This window comes from Leopardus geoffroyi, chromosome E2 (genome assembly GCF_018350155.1).
Source record: "Leopardus geoffroyi isolate Oge1 chromosome E2, O.geoffroyi_Oge1_pat1.0, whole genome shotgun sequence".
Taxonomy (NCBI): Eukaryota; Metazoa; Chordata; class Mammalia; order Carnivora; family Felidae; genus Leopardus; species Leopardus geoffroyi.
Window position 1 is genome coordinate 44,601,651 of NC_059335.1, and position 24,654 is coordinate 44,626,304.

At 37.8% G+C, this 24,654-nt stretch overlaps 1 protein-coding gene across 1 annotated transcript in view; it reads left to right on the forward strand.

Annotated features, from left to right (window-relative positions):
• The window catches only part of SNTB2 (syntrophin beta 2), a 103,355-nt gene that overhangs the window by 37,063 nt on the left and 41,638 nt on the right, over positions 1 to 24,654 (forward strand). The window contains exons 2-3 of the mRNA XM_045443312.1: positions 9,986 to 10,199; positions 21,120 to 21,330. Coding sequence (XP_045299268.1) covers positions 9,986 to 10,199; positions 21,120 to 21,330 — 425 coding nt within the window. The remainder of the gene's footprint in view (positions 1 to 9,985; positions 10,200 to 21,119; positions 21,331 to 24,654) is intronic.

Sequence of the window (24,654 nt, forward strand, 5' to 3'; positions counted from 1 at the left end):
TATGGCACTTTCCACAGGGAAGTTTGCTGGTAGCTGTCTTCCTTACAGAAACATTTAAAAATGCAAACCTAAGATGTTTAAAACTTTTTTTAATAAAAAGTTGAAAAGCTTGCGTATTTTTTCCAGTTTGAGGAAACATTCTAAAGAAAATCACCTTTTAAATTCACTTAAAATATATTTACTTTATAAATGACCCACAGCTAATTTTACCATGTAAGATTAGTAAAGACTACCAAGGAGAAATTATACAGTAAAGAGTCCAAAGACCCAAATTATTTCAATCTAGCGTTTTGTTCTATGCTTGTACATATCAAAGTGTGAAAGCTAATACCTTTGTACAAAAGTAATAGATATCCATGTTAGAATTTGATTGAGGCCTAAAAACTATATCATTTTTTTTTGCCAGTTTGCATAAGTGTATTATAAAAGGCTATACTTCAAAAATCCTGAAATTTTAATTACTGGGAACAAATTTCAGAGCTACCTTGTTTCTGTCTTATTTAGACTCATCCCACTATTGCTCAGAGGTTCCAAAAGAAACTTGATTCTCCTTGTCTTTCTAAGAGTAATTTGAGATGCTTGAAAAGGATATATCTCCTATTTTTATTGACTTAGAAAGGGCTTGGATTGAATGGAGAAGGAAAGATGGGTAATGAAATGAATTGAAAATCGCAGGACCAACATGAACTATAGTTATTTGTTTTAACTGGAAAATGTAGAAATTGTATCTTACAAGCACATGAACTGCTTCTGAGGACATGCTTGGGTTCTGTACTGGGAATTTTTCCCTCCTGGTGACTAGCAAGAAGGAATGAGCTAACTTCACAGGGTTAAATAAATGATAAGGCAATAATGAGAAAATAAGTATGACTTTGGAAATGATGGTACAGCAAATCCAAAGTATTATAAATCAAATTTGTATTAGATCTGAGGTTCAGGTGATCATCTTGTTATTCCTCACTGTTACAGCCTCACAAATCATTCCTCCCATGTCTTCAGACAAAGAAAATATAAAGAAACATGAATTTCCTGCCTTTTTCTCTTTTATTTCTTTAATGTTTATTTATTTTATTTTTTTTTTTTTTGAAAGAGAGAGACAGAGCATGAGTGGGGCAGGGGCAGAGAGAGAAGGAGACACAGAATCCCATGCAGGCTCTAGGCTCTGAGCTGTCAGCACAGAGCCGGACGTGGGGCTTGAATCCACGAACTGTGAGATCATGACCTGAGCCGAAGTCGGACACTCAACCGACTGAGTCACCTAGATGCCCCTATTTTTTTATTTAATTTTTGGAAATGTTTATTTATTTTTGAGAAAAAGGGGGAGGGACAGAGAGAGAGGGAGAGAGAGGATCCCAAGTAGGCTCTGCGCTATCAGCTCAGAGCCCGATGCAGGGCTCGAACCCGAGAACTGTGAGATCATGACCTGAGCCGAAGTTGGATGTTTAACCAACTGAGACACCCAGGTGCCCCTCATATTTTCTTTATCCATTCATCTATCAATGGACATTTGGGTTGCTTCCATATCTTAGCGATTGTAAATAATGCTGCAGTAAAAATGGGGGTGCATATATCTTTTCAAATTAGTGTTTTTACTGTTTTAGTTTTCTTTGGTAAATAGTAGTGGAATTATTGGATCATACGGTATTTCTGTTTTTAAATTTTTGAGGAACCTCCATACTGTTTTCCACAGTGGCTGTACTAATTTACATTACTTCCAGTAGTGCATGAGGGTTCCTTTTTCTGCACGGTCTCGCCAACACTTGTTATTTCTTGTCCTTTTGATTCTAGCCATTCTGATGGGTGTAAGGTGTTATCTCACTCTGGATTTGATTTGCATTTTCCTGATGATAAGTGCTGTTGAGCATCTTATTATGTGGCTGTTGGCCATCTATATGTCTTCTTTGGAAAAATGTCTATTCAGGTCCTCTGCCCGTTTTTAATTGGATTATTTGGTGTGTGTGTGTGTGTGTGTGTGTGTGTGTGTGTGTGTGTGTGTTGAGTTTTGTAAGTTCTTTATATATCTCCTATATTAACCCCTTATTAAATATATCAGTTGGAAATATCTTCTCCCCTCCCATTCAGTAGGTTGCTTTTTCATTTTGTTAATTGTTTCCTTCACTGTGCAAAAACTTTCAATTTTGGTGTAATCCCAGTAGTTTATTTTTGCTTTTGTTTCCCTAGCCTCAGGAGACATAGCTAGAAAATTGTTGCTTTGGTTGATATCAAAGAAATAACTTCTTACGTTCTTCTAGGAGTTTTATGGTTTCAGGTCTCACATTTAGGTCTTTAATCCAAAATAAGATACAGATTATTGGGCTTTAACTAAACTTTCTATACTACTGGTTTAGATACTGGATGGCTAGAAAAATGCTGATGCTAATGCTAGCATTGAAAACAATGCACACAGGAGAGGATTAAGGATAATGAAGATTAGTTCACAGTTGGATATGTTGATGTTGAAGGGCTGGGACAGCACCCAAGTGGCAGGAATTGGGACCAACAAGAGAAACTGGTTCTAGAGATCCATGTTAAATTTGGGGATCTAGCATTGAAAGTTGCTAGGGACTAGAGGACAAAGTGCGAACAATGCGCTAAAATTGGAGCCTTGGGGAGCAGCTACATTGCAGGTATGTGAGGAGAAACAAGGCTTTTGAAAATAAAGGCATAGAAAGGAGGAATAAAAACAGTTGATGGAGCACACCGTCACATGTTGAAATGGGCAAGATTAAGGATTGAGAAATTTGGATTGAGTGAGTAAGAAAACATTAGTAACTCTTTCAAATGCAGTTTTATTCAGGAAAGGTTAAAGAGCAAAAGGAGAAAATAGAAACAAGCATAAACTTTTTTTTTTTTTTCCAAAATGTGGTAAAGAGAGGAAGGAACCAAGTCAGGGTTAGTAAGATCAGAGCATGGCTTTTTCAGTTGGGTGAACTTGGAACTATTGTAGGCCGGTATTTTCATGGAGTTCTTTTGTCTCACGAGTCTCCTGTCTCTTTTGCTGCTCATTCTCTTCTCCCTTGTCCTTTAATAGTAGAGAGTCCTCTTCCACATCTATGCTTACTTCCTTGGTGGTCGTGCTGGAAGTCTTCCATTTGCCCCTCTAGGTTCACTCTTCCTTCTCTACCTGCTTTCTTTCCCAGGAGGCTGACCTGCATGAATTACATCAACAAGCTGCTTTGCCCTTTGGCTTTTGTTGAGTTTGGTCAATGTAGAGTACCAACAGGAGGGCCTGGAGGGAAAGAAGGACGAAAGTGAAAGTGGAGCATTTATCCCCTTGGCTCCCAATCTAGCTGAATTGACTGAAGGTCACTTAGTCAGCCCCCTACAGTACTCCCCTGGGTCTGGTAACCACTTCCTCTCCTGGTTCCTTTAGGCCTAGGTATGTAAACAGGATATCACACTCTGTTTTCCCTTGTGTTTCCCTGAACTCTTGCCCACAACTTTATAAATTTTCTCTTTATTAAATCCTGTGCCATTCATTCATTTGCTGCTGGGACCCTGACTTATTCTGTAATCTTTTCCAGTTTTATGACTTAAAGTATCAGCCATATGCCAGTTGTCCCCAAATTTAGAGCTCGGGTTTACACCTCTCTCCTGAACTTCAGACTCATGTATCTGGCTGCTAGTTAGATTTGGTTGTTTAATACAGGTATCAACTCACTAATATTTCTTCCTGAACCTGCTGATGGCAACTCTGTCCTTCCAGTTGTTTAGGGCAAAAATCTTAAAATTATTCTCCATTTCTCCCTTTTTCTCACCACCCCCCACCCCCACTCCTGCCCCATCCTATCTGTCAGGATATGTAAGTAGGTCTACCTTTAGTAGAGAATCTCACCATTTCTCACCACATTCATTCCTGTCCCCTGGGCCCCCCTACCATAATCTTTCACTTTTTTTTTTAATGTTTATTTATTTTTGAGAGACAGAGAGAGAGATACATAGAATCTGAAGCAGGCCCTAGGCTCCAAGCTGTCAGCACAGAGCCTGAGGTGGGGCTTGAACTCACAGACCACGAGATCATGACCTGAGCCAAAGTCGGATGCTCAACCAACTGAGCCACCCAGGTGCCCCATTCCTTCCTTCCTTCCTTCCTTCCTTCCTTCCTTCCTTCCTTCCTTCCTTCCTTCCTTCCTTCCCTCCTTCCTTCCCTCCTTCCTTCCTTCCTTCCTTCCTTCCTTCCTTCCTTCCTTTTTCTTTCTTTCTTTCTTTCTTTCTGAGAGAGAGAGAGAGAGTGTGAGTAGGGGAGAGGGTCAGAGAAAGAAAGAGAGTGAATCTCAAGCAGGCTCCACACCCAGCACAAGCCTGTTGCGGGGCTCAATCTCATGGCCGCAAGATCACAACCTGAGCCGATATCAAGTCAATGCTTAACTGGGTGAGCCACTCAGGTGCCTCGGTAATCTGTCACTAATAATTGATCTTCCTCCTTTTGCCTTTTCCCTCTTTCATTCTATTTTCAGTATACTAGTGAGAACGATTAAAATACAAGTTAAATCATGTCACTCCTTTGCTTCAAACCTCCCTATGTATTAGCATTTCAGAATAAAAGCCAAAAGTGCTTACAGTGAACCTAAAAGTCACTGCATGATCTGCCTCCCACTCCCACTGTCTCTGTGACCCCAGTTTCTACTCTTTCTCCCTCCATTACCCTGTACTAGTCACACTGACTTTCCTTACTGCTTTGACACTGTTCTCCCTATGAAATGCTTCTCCCAGATATCTGCATAACTAACTCCCTCACCTCCTTTAAGTCTTTGTTCAAATGTCTTCTTAATGAGGCTTACCCTAACCACCTTATTTAAAATTGCAAATTGAAAAAAATAAAATAAAATTGCAAATGGACCCCCCTTGCAGCATTCCTGATCTGCCTTCTCTTACTGTTTTTTTTTCGTAACACCTAACATCTTAAAACATACTATATAATTTACTTTTTTTTCTTATCTTTTAATTATCATGCAGTAAAACTGCCTTTTTCCCCCCTCTTATGGTATACAGTTCTGAGTTTTAACACACGTGTAAATTATAATGACCACCACAGTCCTAATACAGAACAGTTCCATCCTCCAAACAATGAATCACATCTTTCCCATTCCTAACCCTGGCAACCACTCATCTGTTCTTAGTCACATATTTTTGTCTTTTCAATAATGGGATCATTAGAATGTAACCTTTCAACATTGGCTTCTCTTACTCAGCATAATATCTTTGCGATTCATCTAAGTTGCTCAGTATATCAATAGTTCATTACTTTTTATCACCAAGTAGTATTCTACTTATTAATTACATTTATCCTTTTTTTTTGTATGTCTTGTTCATGGATTTATTATTCTAAGTTGCTAAAACAGTTCCTGGCATATACCAGGAGTGCAGTGAATTAGTGAATATGCAATGTTGCTTTAAAATAGAAAGGTATAGGGGCGCCTGGGTGGCGCAGTCGGTTAAGCGTCCGACTTCGGCCAGGTCACGATCTCGCGGTCCGTGAGTTCGAGCCCCGCGTCAGGCTCTGGGCTGATGGCTCGGAGCCTGGAGCCTGTTTCCGATTCTGTGTCTCCCTCTCTCTCTGCCCCTCCCCCGTTCATGCTCTGTCTCTCTCTGTCCCAAAAATAAATAAACGTTGAAAAAAAAAATTAAAAAAAAAAAATAAAATAGAAAGGTATAGTGGAACCATAACACTCTGAATATGTTTAGGGTTTATAGTGCCAATCCCTAGATTGTGCAGTCTACTCAAACCCCAGATGACAGGATACTTGAGCTGAAAGACACCAGCAAGTTGAGAATGTAAAAGACTTTTTACTGAAAGTAAATAATTCCTCCCTAATGTTTCCGGTGGCCATCTAGGAAAATAATGGCACCATTCTGCCCGCATTGTCTGATTCATCGGTTTCACTTAAACTCATAGTAAAGGTCACCAGGTTAGGTAAGAAAAGGATAAGTGTTAGAGATAAAGAGGAAGATAATTACGGTATGAGAGATGTTTGGAAGAAAAGGTGTTTGGAGGAGAAGGTGATTGATTTACTAGAACACTGGTGTTTACAGCGGTAAGTTATGTCTGCATTATGAAAAAAAAATCATAAAATGGCATTCAGCTCAAAATCTGATGTTGCCTAAAGCCCCAAAGCAGGAAAGCAGAGTACCTCATTAAAATACATGGGCCTCCTATAAACCTGAGCATGGAATTCAGTAAGAATCAGTTGGATCTTGGATCCCATCCAATGCATTATAGTTTTTGAAGCTCATCAAGATTTTAATTTAAGGTGGTTCCATGTTTAAAGTTTGAGCAAGGTTTCAGAATAAATTATCTTCATTTCTTAAGTTTTATAAATTATATGGATTCATAAGAATGTCAAATATATAGAACTATATTATAAAAAGAAGGCAGTCTTACACCTATATATAAGCACTGTTGGTATTTTGATGAAAATCCTTCCAGACATCTCTCCAGAGGCATATACAGTACATGTATATGTTTTTGTCACTCTAATGACAAAAGGGTTATAATGATGCTCTTAGGGTGCAGGGAAGCCTCTTTCATTTTCAGTAAGTGTGATAAACATCTGAACACCTAAAACACTACAAATCGTGTTTAATTAAACATTTTGAGGATGATTTTCATCTATCAGGCAAAATGAGATAATTGTGAAATATATTGAGTTCTGAGTCGACCTGACTGCCACGAAGGGGTGTAGTAGAGTCTTTACTTATCTAGCCAGGTGTCCATTTTAAAGTACTGTGGTAACTGGAGAGGTCTAATAAGACTAAAACAGAACACTGTTAACTCCCTACCTTTCCCAAATCTCAGGTAAATTAGAAACAGATGTCTAGGGGTACATGGTTGGCTCTGTCTGTTAAGTGTCCAACTCTTGATTTTGGCTCAGGTCATGGTCTCACAGTTGGTAAGATCAAGGCCTGCGTCAGGCTCTGTGCTGTTAATGCTTGGGATTCTCTTTCTTTCCCCCCCTCTTTCTACCCCTCCCCCTACTAAGTAAATAAATAAACTTAAAAAAAGAAAGAAAGAAAGAAAGAAAGAAAGAAAGAAAGAAAGAAAGAAAGAAAGAAAAGAAACAGTTCTTTACCCATTATGGATGACCAGTTAGATTGGGATATGGGCATCATTGTCATCAACTCAAGTGAAACTACTGCTCTTTCATAAGGCCATGAAATAGGCTCTTTACGTATGTCAGTTTAAACATACGTGCAGTCATCAGTTCAGTGATCGACTGTGTTACTGAATAAACTTCTGAGTATATCGTGAAGGGTCCTTTTCCAGCCACTATAATATTCAAGAGTAGTCATTTAGAATGCCTATAATTTCCTTTCATTGGTAGCCCAATAGTGGTTATACTGTCTTAAATGTTCAGAAAACAAGTCTCTACCATTGGCAGTGACTGGAAACTTAGGAATTTCTGCTAAAGTTCTTGTGATCTAATTCTTTCTTGAAAGCATAAAACTAAAAAATGTACTGAAATGCCTGAGTCAGCCACTCAAGGGATATACTGGCTGCACCTCTGCTCATTTTTCTAGGATGAAAAAATCTCCTTGGTGACCCGAGGCAGCTAGCTTTTACCTTCTCCACCTGGAAATGCACATATTACAACTATGCATAGAAAGCACCCACACACATACAGAAACACCCATAAACTATATCTACATGCTGGCATTAACATTGTTACATTTTCTAGGATTATGCTTAATTTCAGCAGATCTTGTTTAATAATTTACAAGAAAATAATTTCATTTTTCTACTGATGGCTGTTAAAATTTTTTAACTTTTCTAACTGTTCAATTTAGAGAAGGAAAAGAAAGGCATGTATTATTTATTGAATTTTTAGTATATGCCTGAAGTTTTTACTTGTTTAGTGTTGCTTCCATTTTATAGGTGAGGACCTTAGAACAGTCAAGTGAAGGTCTAGTAACTGAGTTGGAAAACACAGTTGGTATTTGATCCAGGTCCATCTGAGTCCAAAGCATGCTGTAGAATGAGCTGTAGAATGGGCTTATAAAAGACTTACCAATATTATTAAATGAAAAAAGCAAGGCGCAGAACAGTAATTATACACTACCATTATGTGAAGTAATGTACACGTGTGTGTGTTTATTTTTACATACGCTTAGCATATCTAGCATATCCCTCAAAGACCATATGGTTGCCTCAAGGGATGGGAACTGGGCTGCTAGAAATCTAGACTTTTTACTATAAAATCTTTTATACTTTTTGAATTTTGTTTTGTGTGTGTATATTAGTTGTTCAAAAAACAAAATATTTTAAATACTGTTAAGCATGTTTTTAGAAACATCTGAAATTATTTTTTAGGTTTAGTAATCTATTTGTTATTAGTTTCTTAGGCTTGTAAAGCTTCTAATGCTGTAGAATATTAATACTGACTATTATGATATTGATAAACATTGATAATGATCATATCTTTCTAGTTTTTCGATTCCCATGATACTACTCTGATGACCTACCACATTAGAATTTGAGAGGGAAGTAGAATACTGATAGATCGTGATAGCAGAGGTAATGATAACTGATGCGTCTGCATTCAACTATTTACATTTTTAATGTGATTTGAAATTTTAATAAACTGCGGTTTATCTGGTTTTTGAAACAAGAACCCTATGCCTCAGATGACAGCAGTCGCCAGTCATGACTGAGGTAAAAGAAGTATTTTATGAGTCCTAAAAATGAACTTAAAAAGAAAAAAGTTTTCCATCTACTAAAAGCTGTGTTTTAATTTGGGGCTACCATTAATCAAAATACCTTATCTTGAATACACTTTATTTTTGTACTTGTTTGTACTTGTTTTCAAATCTGTAATGATGTTTACATAGCTGTCTCCCTTACTAGATGGGGCATTCTGTGAGGGCAGGGTTCTTGCTTCATTTGTTACTGTATTTTTAGTGGCTAGCCTAATTACTGACACATGGTACGTAGCTAAAGCTATTCATTGTGTTGAATTGAATTGAACTAGAGATACTTAGCTTAGTTGGGAGAAGAGAGAGAAAAATAATCTCAGTCTTTAGATAATTGAAGGATCCTCATGTGGAAGAGATTAAGTTTTTTTCTTTTTTAAAAAAAAATTTTTTTTTAATGTTTATTTTTGACAGAGAGAGAGAGATGCAGCATGAGCGGGGGAGGGGAAGAGAGAGAGGGAGACACAGAATCTGAAACAGGCTCCAGGCTCTGAGCTGTCAGCACAGAGCCCGACGCGGGGATCAAACTCACAGACCGCGAAATCATGACCTGAGCCAAAGTCGGACGCTCAACTGACTGAGCCACCCAGGCGCCCAAGATTAAGTTTTTTTCTGTATGGCTTCAGTGGGTAGGCAGACCAATGGTGGAAGTTTCAAGAAGTTTGTAAATGTTGAGTTGTCTAAAGCTAGGTAGCACTGTCTCAGGAGGTACTGAATCTATCACCAGAAGATTCATTCATGGCTGGTTAACTATGGAAATAATTCAAGTATTTATTTAATTGTTCATTTATTTCTTTACTCATTTATTCAAACATATATTGAGCACACACTGCTCTAGGTGTTGGATATTAAGACAGAATAAATCATAATTCCGCCCTTTGGGAACTCAGACCCAGCAAGCAAAAGGAAGTATTAGCAAGGATTACAACCCAGGGTGCCAAGAGGTTGTTATAGAGGTGTAATGGTAATACCCTGCAGAGAGTTGACAGGAAAGGTTGCCGAGGAGGTGACTTTGGAGTAGAGTTGACCAGACAGACAGAAAGAGAGGAGTCCTAAGCAGAAGGAACAATACATGCAAAAGCTCAAAAGTTAAACTTTTTAGAACACAGTAGTCGTATTTCATTTGGATTATGTGGCCTCAAAATACCCTCTAATCCTAAGATTCTGTGTGCTAGCTCTTTAACTTAGTGTATTTTTTTCACTTCCTGGCAGATATTATGTGTATGTGTGTATTTCAGTTGTCATTTTTTCATAGGAAGCAAAAACAGTAATCTTCTTCTTTGATTTTTGTTCATAGTCAAGTTCATCCGAGAAGTAACACCATATATCAAGAAGCCATCATTAGTATCAGATCTACCGTGGGAAGGTGCATCTCCTCAGTCACCAAGCTTTAGTGGCAGTGAGGACTCTGGTTCTCCAAAACACCAGAACAGCACCAAGGACAGGAAGGTCATCCCTCTCAAAATGTGCTTTGCTGCTAGAAACCTAAGCATGCCGGATCTGGAAAACAGGTGAGCTGTACCTAAGAAGAACATCATTTACAGCTTTATAAACTTAAGGACATGTTGCAATATAACTTATGTATATTTTTAATAATATGACTGTTGACTAAATTATACAGAGGAAAACATCAGCCTGAGATAAGTGAATAATCTTTGGAGTTCCATATTTAAATTACTTCACACACATATGTACATGTACTTATATAGAAATGTTTTGGAAAAACAGGTAGGAAATTTAATGGTGGTTACTACCAGGGAGTGAAATAGGATTAGAAGGTAGGAGAGGAAGGGCTTCTGCTCTTCATTTTATATTTTCTGGAGTGTTAGTACTTCTCTCACTATGAAATTACTTTATAATTTTAAAAAATCTTGTTAAATTCTTTTAAATGTCCCCTTAGATGGAAACTCCTTATATTGTGGCTAGTGTATAGAGTCAGAGATTTGATCATAGGTATGGCTACATCAATTAGCAATGTGACCCTGGCAAGTTAATGTCTCTTGAGTTTCCATATTATTTTTTTTAAAGTTTGTTTATTTTTGAGAGAGAGAGAGTGCAAGTGAGGGAGGGACAGAGAGAGAGGGAGACAGAGGATGCAAAGCTGGCTCTGTGTTGACAGCACAGAGCCTGATGTGGGGCTCGAACTCATGAACTGAACTGTGAGATCATGACGTGAGCTGAAGTTGGATACCCAACCGACTGAGCCACCCAGGCGCCCCTTGAGTTTCCTTATTTGTAAAAAGAGAGAGCTGGATTGAATAATTTTTTTTTAAGATTTTATTTTCAGGTAATCTCCACACCAAATGTGGAGCTCACACAGCCCCAAGACCGAGAGTTACATGCTTCACTGCCCAAGCCAGTCAGTGCCCCCAATCTAATTTTAAAGCAACCAATGTAATTACTGATTCAGTATCAATGTTAATTTATTTATTTTTTGAGAGAGAGAGAGAGAGTAGAGGAGTGGTTGGGGGGGGGGGGTGGAACAGAGGATCTGAAGCAAGCTCTGTTCCACACTGATGGCAGTGAGTCCCATATGGGGCTCGAACTCACAAACTGTGAGATCATGACCTGAGCTGAGGTTGGACGCTTAATGGACTGAGCCACCCAGGCACCTCTGGATTGGATAATTTCTTTTTTCTTTTTTAATTTATTTATTTTTGAGAGAAAGAGAGAGAGAACAAGGGGGGGAGGGACAGAGAGAAAGGGGGACAGAGGATCCTAAGCAGACTCTGCACAGACAGCAGAGAGGCCTGATGTGGAGCTTGAACCCACGAACTGTGAAATCATGACCTGAGCCGAAGGCAGCTGCTTAACCGACTGAGCCACCCAGGCTCAGTTTGCTTTCTTTTAAAAGTTCAAGATATTATAGAAATTGTTTTGAGTTACACATAGGTTTATTTTTGAAAGATTGTGTGCATGTTAAATCATATCTAAATACAGTAAACGTTAGTCTTTAATGAAATGCTCTATTTTTTTCATAAAATAAGAATTTAATTTGTAAAGAATCACTTCTGGCTCTTAAGCCAAAATTAATTTTTTTCTTCAAATGAGATATACTTATATAGAGCCTTTGGTTAATCATGGACCTAAAAAAATTAGTAGGGACCACAAAGAAGGAACTAGAATAGAGAAACAATGTGATAAAGAGCGAACAGCAACTAAATTTATCAACTGGTTGTCAGGCCAACCAAAGTTTTCAGGCTAAGTCTCTTCATTATAAATCGTTTCTGAGAATGAGAATAGACATTTGTTGTCTTAGTCTGTTTTGGCTGCTGTAACAAAATACCATAGACTGAATGGCTTATAAACAACAGAAATTTATTTTTCACATTTCTGGGACAGGATAGGAATCTAAGATAAGGCGCTGGCAGATTCAGTGTCTGGTGAGGGCCAGCTTCCTGATTCATAGGTGGCTATCTTCCTGCTATGTCCTCACACAGTGGAAGAGTCTAGAGAGCTCTCTGGAGTCTCTCTTATAAGAACACTTATCCCATTTGTGAAGTCTCTGCTGTCATGAACTTACCACCTCCCAAAGGCCCCATGTCCTAATATTATCACATTGAGGGTTAGGGTATTAACATATGAATGTGGGGGGCACAAGCATTCAGTCTATAGCACCCTCAGTGCTGCTGATATAGCTGGATGTTAGAGAAAAAGATAAAGGTAAAGTATTATAAAGTTTCTGTAGAACTCTGGGGTGTTGGGAGTGGGGAGAAAAAGGAGGAAGGTGATGTGACTTGGCTGTATTATTGAAGGTTGTGCTACTTTATCTTCTACCTAGACATCTTTTAGAGCTCATTAAAACTTGGGGCTGCATTCTCTGTAGCATAAATGGTAAATGCTAAAGACACTGGGTGCATGATCAGGTTTGAAATAGGCCTTCAGAACCAATTGGAGAGGGCAGTTTGGGATACAAGAATTGTATTACACCTTGCTCTTCAGTAAGATGTGTCAGTCTTCTGAACCGTGTTATAAAATACAAGGAAAGGTCTTAAAAGATTCAGGCGATTGCAGATTCTCAGTCTTAATGCTGCAAAGTAATTTGTTTCTCATATTACTTGAAATACTAAAATTTGTAGATAGTTTGCTTTTTATAAAATATAAATTGGAAGAGATTCAAAGTTATTTCTATATCACTCTTACTTGCATTTCAGTGTGCTGACTAGACAAAAAGAGAAGAAGTAGAATTACAAGTACCTGGCAAGATTATGCATAACTTCAGTTATGTCCACAAGAATGTGAACATCTATCTTGTATGTCTTAGCAGTCAGAACTCCTAAGTGTTCAGAACCCATTAACTAATTAGATAGAAGTTAGGATGATGGGCTTTGTAACTTTAGCCAAGCTATTTGTTTTCTGTAAACCTTGGTTTCCTCCTATATAAAATGAAAGCTTATGTGCAGATTAAATAAGAGAATGATTGTAAAATTGACATAGTAAGCTTTCAGTATACTATTATTATAGGGGCCATGTCCTTAGGACCTTAAATACATCCCTTAATTCCCCTGTCCTGTTTTCTCTGTCTGTAAAATTGACATAATAACGCTTGCTCAACTAGAGTCTTTTAGAACTACTTCAAGGATAAATAAGATAATATCTATAAAATCACTTGAAGCCCTTTGATCCTTAAGCTTATCTTAGCTCTGTCACAGGAAAATGTCATGACAAGTAACATAGCTGCAACATTTAAAGCCATGTTAAAAAATAGTCCATTGTGCTAACAGTAAAAACAGGTCTCGTTAGGACATCTGTGAGCAAAACATTTATCAAGTTGCAGTTTTATATAACTGACCATATTTCTGTTTGAAAACTTTAATCTTCAACACAGTCTCTTGTAAAACTCAGAGCAAGAAATAGGCCTGAATGTTCCTAATGTGGAAAATACTTAATATGGTTTTTTAAGCCCTTGGTAGGAATGTGGTTTCCCATCTTTTTTTTTTTTTTTTTTTTTTTTTTTTACTAACATTTTATTGTGGAAAATCTTCCAGCATGTAGCAAGGTCAGAAGAATTCTATAGTCAACATTCATTTTCCAACCACCTAGATTCTCCATGAACATTTTACTATACTTGCTTTAGCACAGATTGACCCATCTATCCATCCATCCATTACTCCCTCTTACTTTTTTTTGGATACACTTCAAAGTGAATTGCAGATAATATATTTCCCTCCTAAATACTTAAGCATGCATATAAATAAGTAGTTGGGTGATTCATTGTAGTTTTTTTTTCCTTTTGAGGAAATATTTACATATAATAAAAGGCACAAATCATAAACTTTGACAAGTGGATATAGTTTTGTAACCCAAGCATATCAGGATAAAGAACATCGCCATCACCCTGGAAAGTCTTCTTGTGCCCCTTCTCAGTCAATTCTTTCTCCCACCTTTGAAGGTTACCACTGTTCTGACTTTCTAGTATAGATCAGTTTTAACTATTCTAAAACTTTGTATAAATGTAATTATATGTACTCTTGTGGTAGAATTATTTTACTCAGCCTAAAGTTTTTGAGATTCATTTATCTTGTTGCATATATCAAAAATTTTTTATCCTTTATTGCTGAATGATATGGTGTTATATGAATATATCACAGTTTCGTTGTCTATTTTCCCATTGATGGGAGTTAATGTTAATAAAGTTAGAGTTTAGCAGTTAACTCCAGTTCAGAGTTAATATTAATTAATATTAATAGAGTTACTATGAATATTTTTGTACACCCCTTTATAGACGTATATTTTCATTTTTCTTGAGTAAATTCCTAGGTGTGGAATTGCAGGGTCTAAGAGTTTAGTTTTGGGGGTGCCTGGCTAGCTCAGATGGTAGAGCATACGACTCTTGATCTTGGGGTTATAGGTTCAAGTGTCACACTGGGTGTAGAGATTATTAAAAATAAAATCTTTAAAAGAAACAGGTTTAGTTTTCTAAGAACTGCTAGACTTTTTTCCCAAAGTGATTGTGCCATTTAAATGAATACTATTATCAATAAATTAATACTGTATTAACAAATTAAATACACCAGCAGTATATGAGAGGTTTTGTTGTTCCACATCCTCACCAACATTGATGGAGTTAGTCTTTTTAATATTAACTATTCTGGTGGTATGTAGTGGAATCTCTTTTTGGATCATCTTTCATTTCGACATAAAGTTTATTTGACATGAGAGGGGAAACATCCTTTTTTTCTGTTTTACTACCTTGATGTAGTTTCAACATCTAGAGCTGAAAAAAGTGCTGATCATCAGAATGAGTAAATAAGGAGGAGGAAGTTTGTTCTCAAGACCTCACTAGATGCTTCTGATAGTTTTAGGCAGTTCATTGTGGGAAGTGAAAGCTAAATAAATAACGATAAAGTCCAGAGAGAGAACACGAGCCCATTCTTTCACAAACGGCATTGTGGGCAGTACGGAGTTCAGCAAGGACAAGATGTTCTCAAATGCTGCTCTTCAGGGAACCTGGGTGGCTCAATCAGTTGAGCGTCCAACTCTGGGTTTCGGCTCAGGTGACAGTTCTTGAGTTCAAGCCCCGTGTGGGGCTCTGTGCTGGCAGTGTGGAACCTGCTTGGGATTCTCTGTCTTCCTCTTTTCTGCCCCTCCCCGACTTGTGCTTGCTCTTTCTCTCTGAAAAATAAAATAAAATAAAATAAACATTTTTTTTAAATGCTACTTTTCAGAAATATAAATCTTTAACCTTGAGTTGTTTCACAAAGTCTTGGTCATCTTCACATTGGCTATTTTCCATGTAAAAGCTAAATTTTGGCTTTATGACCTATAAAACAATATGATTGTTACTGAATAAAATATGTTATCTCCAAGACTTTACTAAAAGAAGAAATAGGCAGGCTAGACTTACAGAATCCTATGTTCCGGTGTACCTAAACATTGATTTGATTCATCTGATCAAAATGTGCTTGCATTTCTCAGGAAATCCTGAGTGGTTTGATTAGAAGCCAAAACTTTTCACACTGTAGCTGTCTCCTCCTCTCTCCTGTAGGCTGAACAATTACTGGCAGACTGCCTTCAAATTTTTATTAGCAGAGTTTTCATTCGAGTTTTTCTTTTAAAACAGTAGTAGACTTTCTGAAATACTTTGTCTCCTTTATCAGTTCTGGGGCTCCTTTTCCAAAGACAAAGTCTTCTGCATCCTAGAATCCTCAGTCCTGTTTTGGAGTCTCTTTTCAGTTTCTTGTAAGTTAATTTTCTATTTCACAATCTGTTCTTAAGAAACACTTAGATTTCAGGGGCACCTGGGTGGCTCAGTCAGTTGAGTGTCTGACTTTGGCTCAGGTCATGAACTTGTGGTTTGTGGGTTTGAGCCCCACATTGGGCTCTCTGCTCACAGCTCAGAGCCTGGAGCCTGCTTCAGATTCTGTGTCTCCCTTTCTCTCTGCCACTCCCCTCCCCTGCTCGCTCTCTCTCTCTCTCTCTCTCTCTCTCTCTCCAAAATAAATAAACATTTAAAAAAATACAAAAAAAAAAAAAAACCCACTTAGATTTCTCTTTTCATGAAAAATTGGTGCTCCTGCCTTATAAACTAATGTACTGTCTGTTTTCATCTTTTTCCAGCCTAGTGGTCCTAGTATCTTATCCTGTTTAATCAGGTTTAGTTTTATTTTATAACGGATTTATTTTCCATTCTTCCAGTTATTAATAACTAGGATCTTTGACATCAGGATTTTTAGAGTTTAGACTGTGTCGAAGGAGTCTGAGAGACTGTCCCAGAAACAGTATGAAGTGTAAAGGCTTTTTCAGAAGGTGAACATTTTGTGCCTAGAGAAGGATGAACAGATTCCTATCTTTAGTACTAAGTAGGTCAGTAGGAGGAGTGAAAGAAATTTCTCGTCATGGTTTTGCGACCAAACTTTTTAGCATGTGTTTGAAGGATGTTAAGCTGGTTACATTGCCAAAGCAGCCAGGTGGAAATAAATGGCCCTGAACAACCAACCTGACAGAAGGACTGAATTAGGGACATCACTGGCTCTTCTACCAGTTGAGTGGGATGAGAGCGGATATGAATCTTTTGCTGGGTTGAGGGTAGGGCAGTCACTGGCTGCTGGGTGTGGGAAATGCTGGAAGAGACTTTCAGCCAGCCTCTTCATTTTAGCTGTGTGTTTTACTCCCACTCCCAGAGGTAACTGGTGCCTCTAATTTGTTCATCCTCTTCAGTATTCTGTAATAAGGATTGGCTGGGATTTTACTCTCCCCATTTTTCTTAAGTCTGCTAAGTCATTTCACTCCTCTTTCTGTTTGCCAGCCTCCAAAATTTTGTTGTAGTTGCTCTTCCCTGTTCTTTCTTGTAGGATTATGCTCTTTATTTTTATTTATTTTTATTTTTAAGTGTATTTATTTACTTGAGAGAGACAGAGACAGCATGAGTAGGGGAGGGGCAGAGAGGGAGAGAGAGAGAATCCCAAGGACGCTCCATACTGCCAGTACAGAGCCTGACGCAGGGCTTGAACTCACGAAACCATGAGATCATGACATGAGCCAAAACCCAAGAGTCAGACACGTAACTGACTGAGCTACTCAGGCACCCCAGGATTATGCTTTTTATTTATTAAAAACATTTTTAATGTTTGTTTATTTATTATTAAAAAAATTTTTTTAATGTTTATTTTTGAGAGAGAGAGAGAGAGAGACGGAGTGTGAGTGGACAAGGGGCAGAGAGAGAGGGAGATGCAGAATCTGAAGCAGGCTCCAGGCTCCGAGATGTCAGCACAGAGCCCGATGCGGGGCTTGAACCCCCGCCACCAAGGTGCCCCTAAGAATTGTTAGTTAGGCACCCCTTTCGCGGTCCATGAGTTCGAGCCCCGCGTCAGGCTCTGGGCTGATGGCTCAGAGCCTGGAGCCTGTTTCCGATTCTGTGTCTGCCTCTCTCTCTGCCCCTCCCCCGTTCATGCTCTGTCTCTCTCTGTCCCAAAAATAAATAAATGTTGAAAAAAAAAATTAAAAAAAAAAAAAAGAATTAAAATAGAAATTATTCTACCTTTTAGTGTAATAGTTTATCGTTATTGAGTATAATGTACTGTTTTAAATCTTCGTCCCATAACAGATGTATAGCTATTTTTCTTCTAGAGAATATAATCAGTTTTTTAGACAATAAATATCTTGAAGGGGTCCCTGGATAGGTCAGTCGGTTGAGCGTCCGACTTCGGCTCATGTCATGCTCTCCTGGGTTCGTGAGTTCAAGCCCCATGTCGGGCTCTGTGCTGACAGCTGGGAGCCTGGAGCCTGCTTCAGATTCGGTGTCTTCCTCTCTCTGCCCCTCCCTGCTTGTGCTCTCTCTCTCTCTCAAAAATTAATAAACATTAAAAAAAACATTTTTTAATAAAAAATAAATAAATACCTTAAATACCATGACAGCAACAATTGATATAGTGAAAAATAACATCAAAAATAATAAATAATAAATATGATAAAATAACATGAAGTACTAGATAAAGGTCAATATGAATACTAAGGTATTTGTTTATCTTCCTCTTTCTACTTTACTGCCTTTTAGGATGGATGAATTCCTCCTATCTAGGAGTCTGTCCTCCTGGTGAGCTCTGTGTAGATTTTCTTGGGTCCAATTAAATCTCCCCAGGCCATTTCTCTCTCTACTGTAATCCATCTTACATGCTACCATAAGATTATTTCTGATTAATTTATTTTACAGTTTTTAATTGTGGGAAAGTACACATAACATAAAATTTACCATCTTAACCATTTGTTTGAAGTTTATTTATTTTTGAGAGAGAAAGAATATGAGTGGGGGAGGGGCAGAGAAAGAGAGGGGAGAGAGGGGATCCCAAGGAGGCTCCACACTGTCAGCGCGGAGCTGTACATGGGGCTCGAACTCAAGAACCACGAGATCATGACTTGAGCTGAAATCAAGAGTTGGACGCTTAACTGACTGAGCCTCCCAAACTCCTCCCATCTTAACCATTTTAAGTGTATATATAGTACCACAATCTCAAGAACTTTTTCATCTTGCAAAACTAAAACTCTATACCTATTAATTAGACAACAACTTCCTATTCCCCCCTCTTCTAGCAACTACCATTCTAGTTTTTGTTTCTATGAGTTTGACTACTATAGATGCTTCATATAAAGTGCACTCATACAATATTTCTCCCGTAGTGGCTGGCATATTTCATTTAGCACAATGTCCTCAAGGTTCACCCATGTGGTAGCTTATGTCAGAAGTTCCTTCCTTTTTCAGGCTGCATAATATTCCATTGTTTATATAATACCACATTTTGTTTATCCATCCCATCGGTGGACATTTGGGTTGTTTTTACCTTTTGGCTATATGAATGATGCTGCTATAAACATGGATGTACAGATACCTCATAAAATTATTTTTTAATTGTTTTGATATGTTGTTCCCCTGTTGAAAATCCTCAGGATTCCACATTGCTTACCTATTAGTATCCAGACTTAACCTACTACTCAAACCCCCTAAATTTTGGTCTCAAGCTACTTCTCACTATATGTAGTTATAGGATAGGAAATCAAATAAATAAATTCATTAAAACTGTAACTAAAAGAAAAGCAAATAGCTTATGACTTGCTATCTAAAGATTTTTTTTCTGACTAGTATGAACTTTCTAGTATGGGCTTAAGTGAAGTTTTGATTGTTCCCAGATTTTATTTTATGTTGTGGCTATTTTCTAGAACTTCTTGGTCTTTTGGCTATTGCCCTAGAACTTTGAAGGCATATAAAACATGGATAGACTGATAACTAGATGACTAACTCTAGTGGGAGGGCAAGTGAATAGATAGATGAATAGGTAATATAAGGTAGATGTGTTTAAAACCTGCTTCAGGGGTACCTGGGTGGCTCAGGCGATTAAGCACCCAACTTCGGCTCGGGTCATGACCTTATGGTCAGTGAGTTCGAGCCCCATGTTGGGCTCTGTGCTGACAGCTCAGAGCCTGGAGCCTGCTTCAGATTCTGTGTCTCCCTCTCTCTCCTCTCCTCTCCCGCTCACACTCTGTCTGTCTCTCTCTCTCAAAAATAAATAAACATTAAAAAAAATAATAAACAAATAAAACCTGCTTCAAAGCAGGACACTAGCTCAGTAAGTGTGCCTCAGAGGTATAGAGGTCTCCCCTGCAGTCCTGTTTCACCCCTACCATCTTGCCTCTTTTAAACAAGAACTTCATAGTAATCACAGTCCTTTATAGGAGCACTTTTTGTAACCTGTAATTTCTACCTTCCCCATTAGACAATAAGTCCAATGAGGATAGAGACTATTTTTTTTCTTTTTCACCACTGTGTCTCCAATGTCAGTGTCTCACACTAACTGACATATAGTAGGTGCTCAATAAATGTTTATTTAAGAAAGGACAGACTGACCAATTGACAGTGAATATTTGCCATATTAACTATGTCAAATTAAAATATTTGTAATCATAAAGGGTTTAGAAAAGTGGCAAAAGAGAGGGGCGCAAACTTCAAGGCAGGAATGCTAGTATGTAAACTGCTTATCTTTGACAGGTGGTGTAGGATCTCGTGACAGTGCTTCAAGGCAGGAAAAACTGTCTTCAGAAAGATGAAAGAATAAAAAGATCTGTCCTTGGTCAGTAGCAGTTGGTCAGTTTCTAACCCACCAAGAAGAACACTCCTAAGAGCTTTTTCTTTTTCCCATTTTGAAAGGTACAGATGTTCCCCCGTTAGAGCACAGCATTTATTTGACTTTTAAAACTCATCTTGGCAAAAACTTTGACCAAAACAGAAGAAAGCACTCAATAAGTTGCTTTCTAAGAAATTTGACCAATGTACTTGTAAAAAAATTTAGCAAATTCCTAAAGGTTACTTTTGAAGTATGGACTGTTCTCAGTTGAGCACTGACAAGTAATAGTCATAGAGTTGAAGATATCTTAACTGTTTTTCTACTATGACTCAGTGGCTGATTTAATCATATATGTTACCCAGACACTAAAAAACAGTTTCAGATTTTCATAAAGAGTCATATTCTTCAGTTATTTTCTCTTTTCTTTATTCCACATGGTGGAAATTTCAGTTCACTATTTGGCAGTCAGATGTATTTACCAAGCAATACCTTATACCAGAATTTTCTACATATTTAAAAAAATATCAATTCCTTCTTTACAATGTGCCTATGACATTCAACAAGCATGGTTTCCATTTCTTTGACATGGAAATTAAAGCAAAGTGAGGTGTTTTACTATAGGCCATACAATAGGTTCCTTCATTTTAGGTCATTACGTTAACACACTAAAACAACAGACCCAGCAGTTAGTCTTTCTGATGATTATCTTTCCATATGTAGTTTTCTCTGGAATTGGGCCCTAAGGAATTAAGAGAAAGTGTCTTTATTCTGGGATTTAAAATTAAAATAGATTTCCAGTTATGTATGTTGCACTCTGGCAGGTTTGATGACTTCTGATCTAGCTTACTGTTTGTTTTTTTTTCTTTTTCCACACAGACTGATAGAACTACATTCTCCTGATAGCAGGAACACGTTGATCCTACGCTGCAAGGATACAGCCACAGCACACTCCTGGTTCGTAGCTATCCACACCAACATAATGGCTCTCCTCCCACAGGTATTGGCTGAACTCAATGCTATGCTTGGTGCAACCAGTACAGCAGGAGGCAGCAAGGAGGTCAAGCACATTGCCTGGCTGGCAGAACAGGTGGGTTGACAGGCAGGGCAGGGTCCCCCTGGGTCACCATTCAGAGCCAAAGTGTTTCCCCCATTTCATATATCTCTAATATTTATCATGCAGTCAGGTCCTGGATATCTAGCTTGCAGATCTTTTGTTTGTCGGTCTTGTGTTTCTCCTCCCTATCATTTAGTTATTTGTTGCTAATTATCACCTGCACCAGAAGAACTGACTGTCATGATAATCATCATTACAACATAACTAAAAAGATAGTCTTATTACCATCTCTGTCCTTAATGACAGAGGATAATTTTCATGATTTAGAGTAGGATCAGCAAAATTTTTCTGCAAAGGGCCAGACAATGTCACAACTACTTGACTCTGCAGTTGCAGCAAGAAGACAGTAGTAGACAGGATGAAAATGGAGAGGTGTGGCTCTGTTTCAATAAAACTTTATTTACAGAAACAGGTACTGGGCTGCATTTGGCCCATAGGCCCTAGTTTCACAACCCCTGTTCTAGTCTACTCTCAGAGTTTCAGGGCCAGAAAGCTTACTCCCCTGTTCTGAGAAAAGCATAAAATATGCAAATAATCTTATAAGCCATTCGACACAAATGTACAGTTGTCTTCCACAACTGCAAAATGAAAAAAGGAGAAACAAAACCTAAGGGGACATTGGGTAAAGGGAAAGGAAAAACTTAATCCAAGTTAGATTAAATCCCATTTTGACGAAAGGGAGACTCTGAGTATACATGATGTTACAGTACATCCTTCTTTTGAGTCTTTCACTGTCAGCTGGGGCAAAAGTTGTTGAAAAAGGAAGACTGGACTAAGGGTTCCAAGATGAGTGTTCAAGTGGTAGTTCTGGCTTTCACTGGTTTTAGATCTTTTTAAAGGTTTCTTCATCACTTTGAATCCTAAATCCCTCATGTGTGTCCAGGGGGGCAGGGATTATGTCAATATCAGCCCAGGAATATTTTGTTCTTTTGTTTTTGTTTTGTTTTAACTACAGTTTGTGAGGTCTGGCCTTCCACCTCAACAGGGTTCTGATTTGATAGATCTTTGGTGGGGCCTAGCAGTCTTATTTGATAGCTTCCCAGGAGATTGTATAGAGACCAACTTTGGACTCTACTCATCTGTTTTTCTTATGACTCTAAAATTTTATAAACATTTCAGATAATAATTTATAATATATTATAACACAGAATTAACGCCGTGGTAATTTTGAGGAAGTATAATTAGGATAACTGAGAAGAAACTAATGAAAGTCATGGTATAAGTACTTTTGACTTTGAAAGTTTTAGTATTTTAGTTATGTTTATCATTGTTTCTAAATTTTTTTTAAGTTTTTTATTTTAATTTCAGTATAGTTAACATACAGTGTTATATTAGTTTCAGGTGTACAATATGGTGATTCAGCAATTCTATACATTACTCACTGCTCTTCATGGTAAGTGTACCTTTAAACCCATCACCTATTTTACCCATACCTCCATCTACCTCCTTTCTGATAACCATCAGTTTGTTCTTTATAGTTAAGAGTCTGTTTCTTGGAAAATTAATACCTACTCTTCTTAAATTATTCCAAAAAATAAAAAAGGAAGGAAAACTTCCAAATTCATTCTATGAGATCAGCATTACCCTGATACCAAAACCAGATAAAGACACCATGAAAAAAGAGAACTGCAGGCCAATATCCCTGATGAGCATGGATGCAAAACTTCTTAATGAAATACTAGCAAACCAAATTCAAAAATATTATTAAAAAAAATTATTCCCCACAGTCAAGTGGGATTTATTCTGGGGTTTTAAGATGATTCAGTATTTGCCGAAAATCAATCAATGTGATACATCACATCAGTAAGAGAAAGAATAAGAACCATATGATAATTTCAATAGATGCAGAAAAAGCACTTGACAAGTACAACATCCATTCATGATAAAAGCCCTCAACAAAGTAGTTTTAGAAGGAACATACCTCAACATGATAAAGGCTGTATATGAAAAACCCACACTGAACGTCATACTCAATGAGGAAAAACTGAAAGCTTTCCCCCTGAGGTCAGGAACAAGATGAGGATGTGCACTCTTACCACGTTTATTCAACATAGTACTGGAAGTCCTAGCCATAGACGTAAGACAACAAATAGAAATAAAGGCATCCAAATTGGTAAGGAAGAAATAAAACTGTCACTGTTTGCAGATGATGTGATACTCTATGTAGAAAACACAAAAGACTGCACCAAAAAACTGCTAGAATAAGCGAATTCAGTAAAATCACAGTCTACAAAATCAACGTGCAGAAATCTGTTGCATTTTGGGGAGCCTGGGCGGCTCAGTCAGTTGGATATCCCATTTCGGCTCAGGTCATTATCTCACAGCTCATGAGTTCGAGCCCCACGCCAAGCTCTGTGTGGGCAGCTCAGAGCCTGGAGTCTGCTTCGGATTCTTTGTCTCTCTCTCTCTTTCTCTCTCTCTCTCTGCCCGCTCATGCTCGCTCACTCTCTCTTGCTCTCAAAAATAAACATTAAAAAAAAGTTATAGAAATCTATTGTATTTCTATACACTAAACAATCCCATTTATACTTGCACCCAAAGTAATAAGATACCTAGGAATAAACCTAACCAAAGAGGTCAAGGACCTGTACTCTGAAAACTGTAAAACACTGATGAAAGATTGAAGATGACACCAAGATATGGAAAGACGTTCCATGCTTGTGGATTGGAAGAACAAATATTGTTAAAATGTCTATACTACCCAAGACAGTCTACACATTTAATGTAATCCCTATCAAAATATCAACAGCATTTTTCACAGAACTCAAACAAAGAAAACTAAAATATGTATGGAACTGCAAAAGACCCCAAATAGCCAAAACAGTCTTGAAAAAGAAAAGCAAAGCTGGAGACATCACAATTCCGGACTTCAAGTTATATTACAAAGCTGTAGTCATCAAAACAGTATGGTACTGGGACAAAAGTTAGACCTATAGATCAATGGAACAGAAGTGAAAAATCAGAAATAAACCCACAATTATATGGCCAATTAATCTTCACCAAAGGCAGAAAGAATGTCCAGTGGGAAAGAGAATGTCTTTTCAATAAATGGTGCTGGGAAAACTGGACAGCAACATGAAAAAAATGAAACTGAACTACTTTATTACACCATACACAAAAATAAATTCAAAATGGATTAAAGACCTAAATGTGAGACATGAAACCATAGAAGTCCTAGAAGAGAGCACAGGCAGTAATTTCTCTGACATTGACCATAGCAACACCTTTCTAAATATGTCTCTTGAAGCAAGGGAAGCAAAAGGAAAAATAAACTCTTGGGACTATATCAAAATAAAA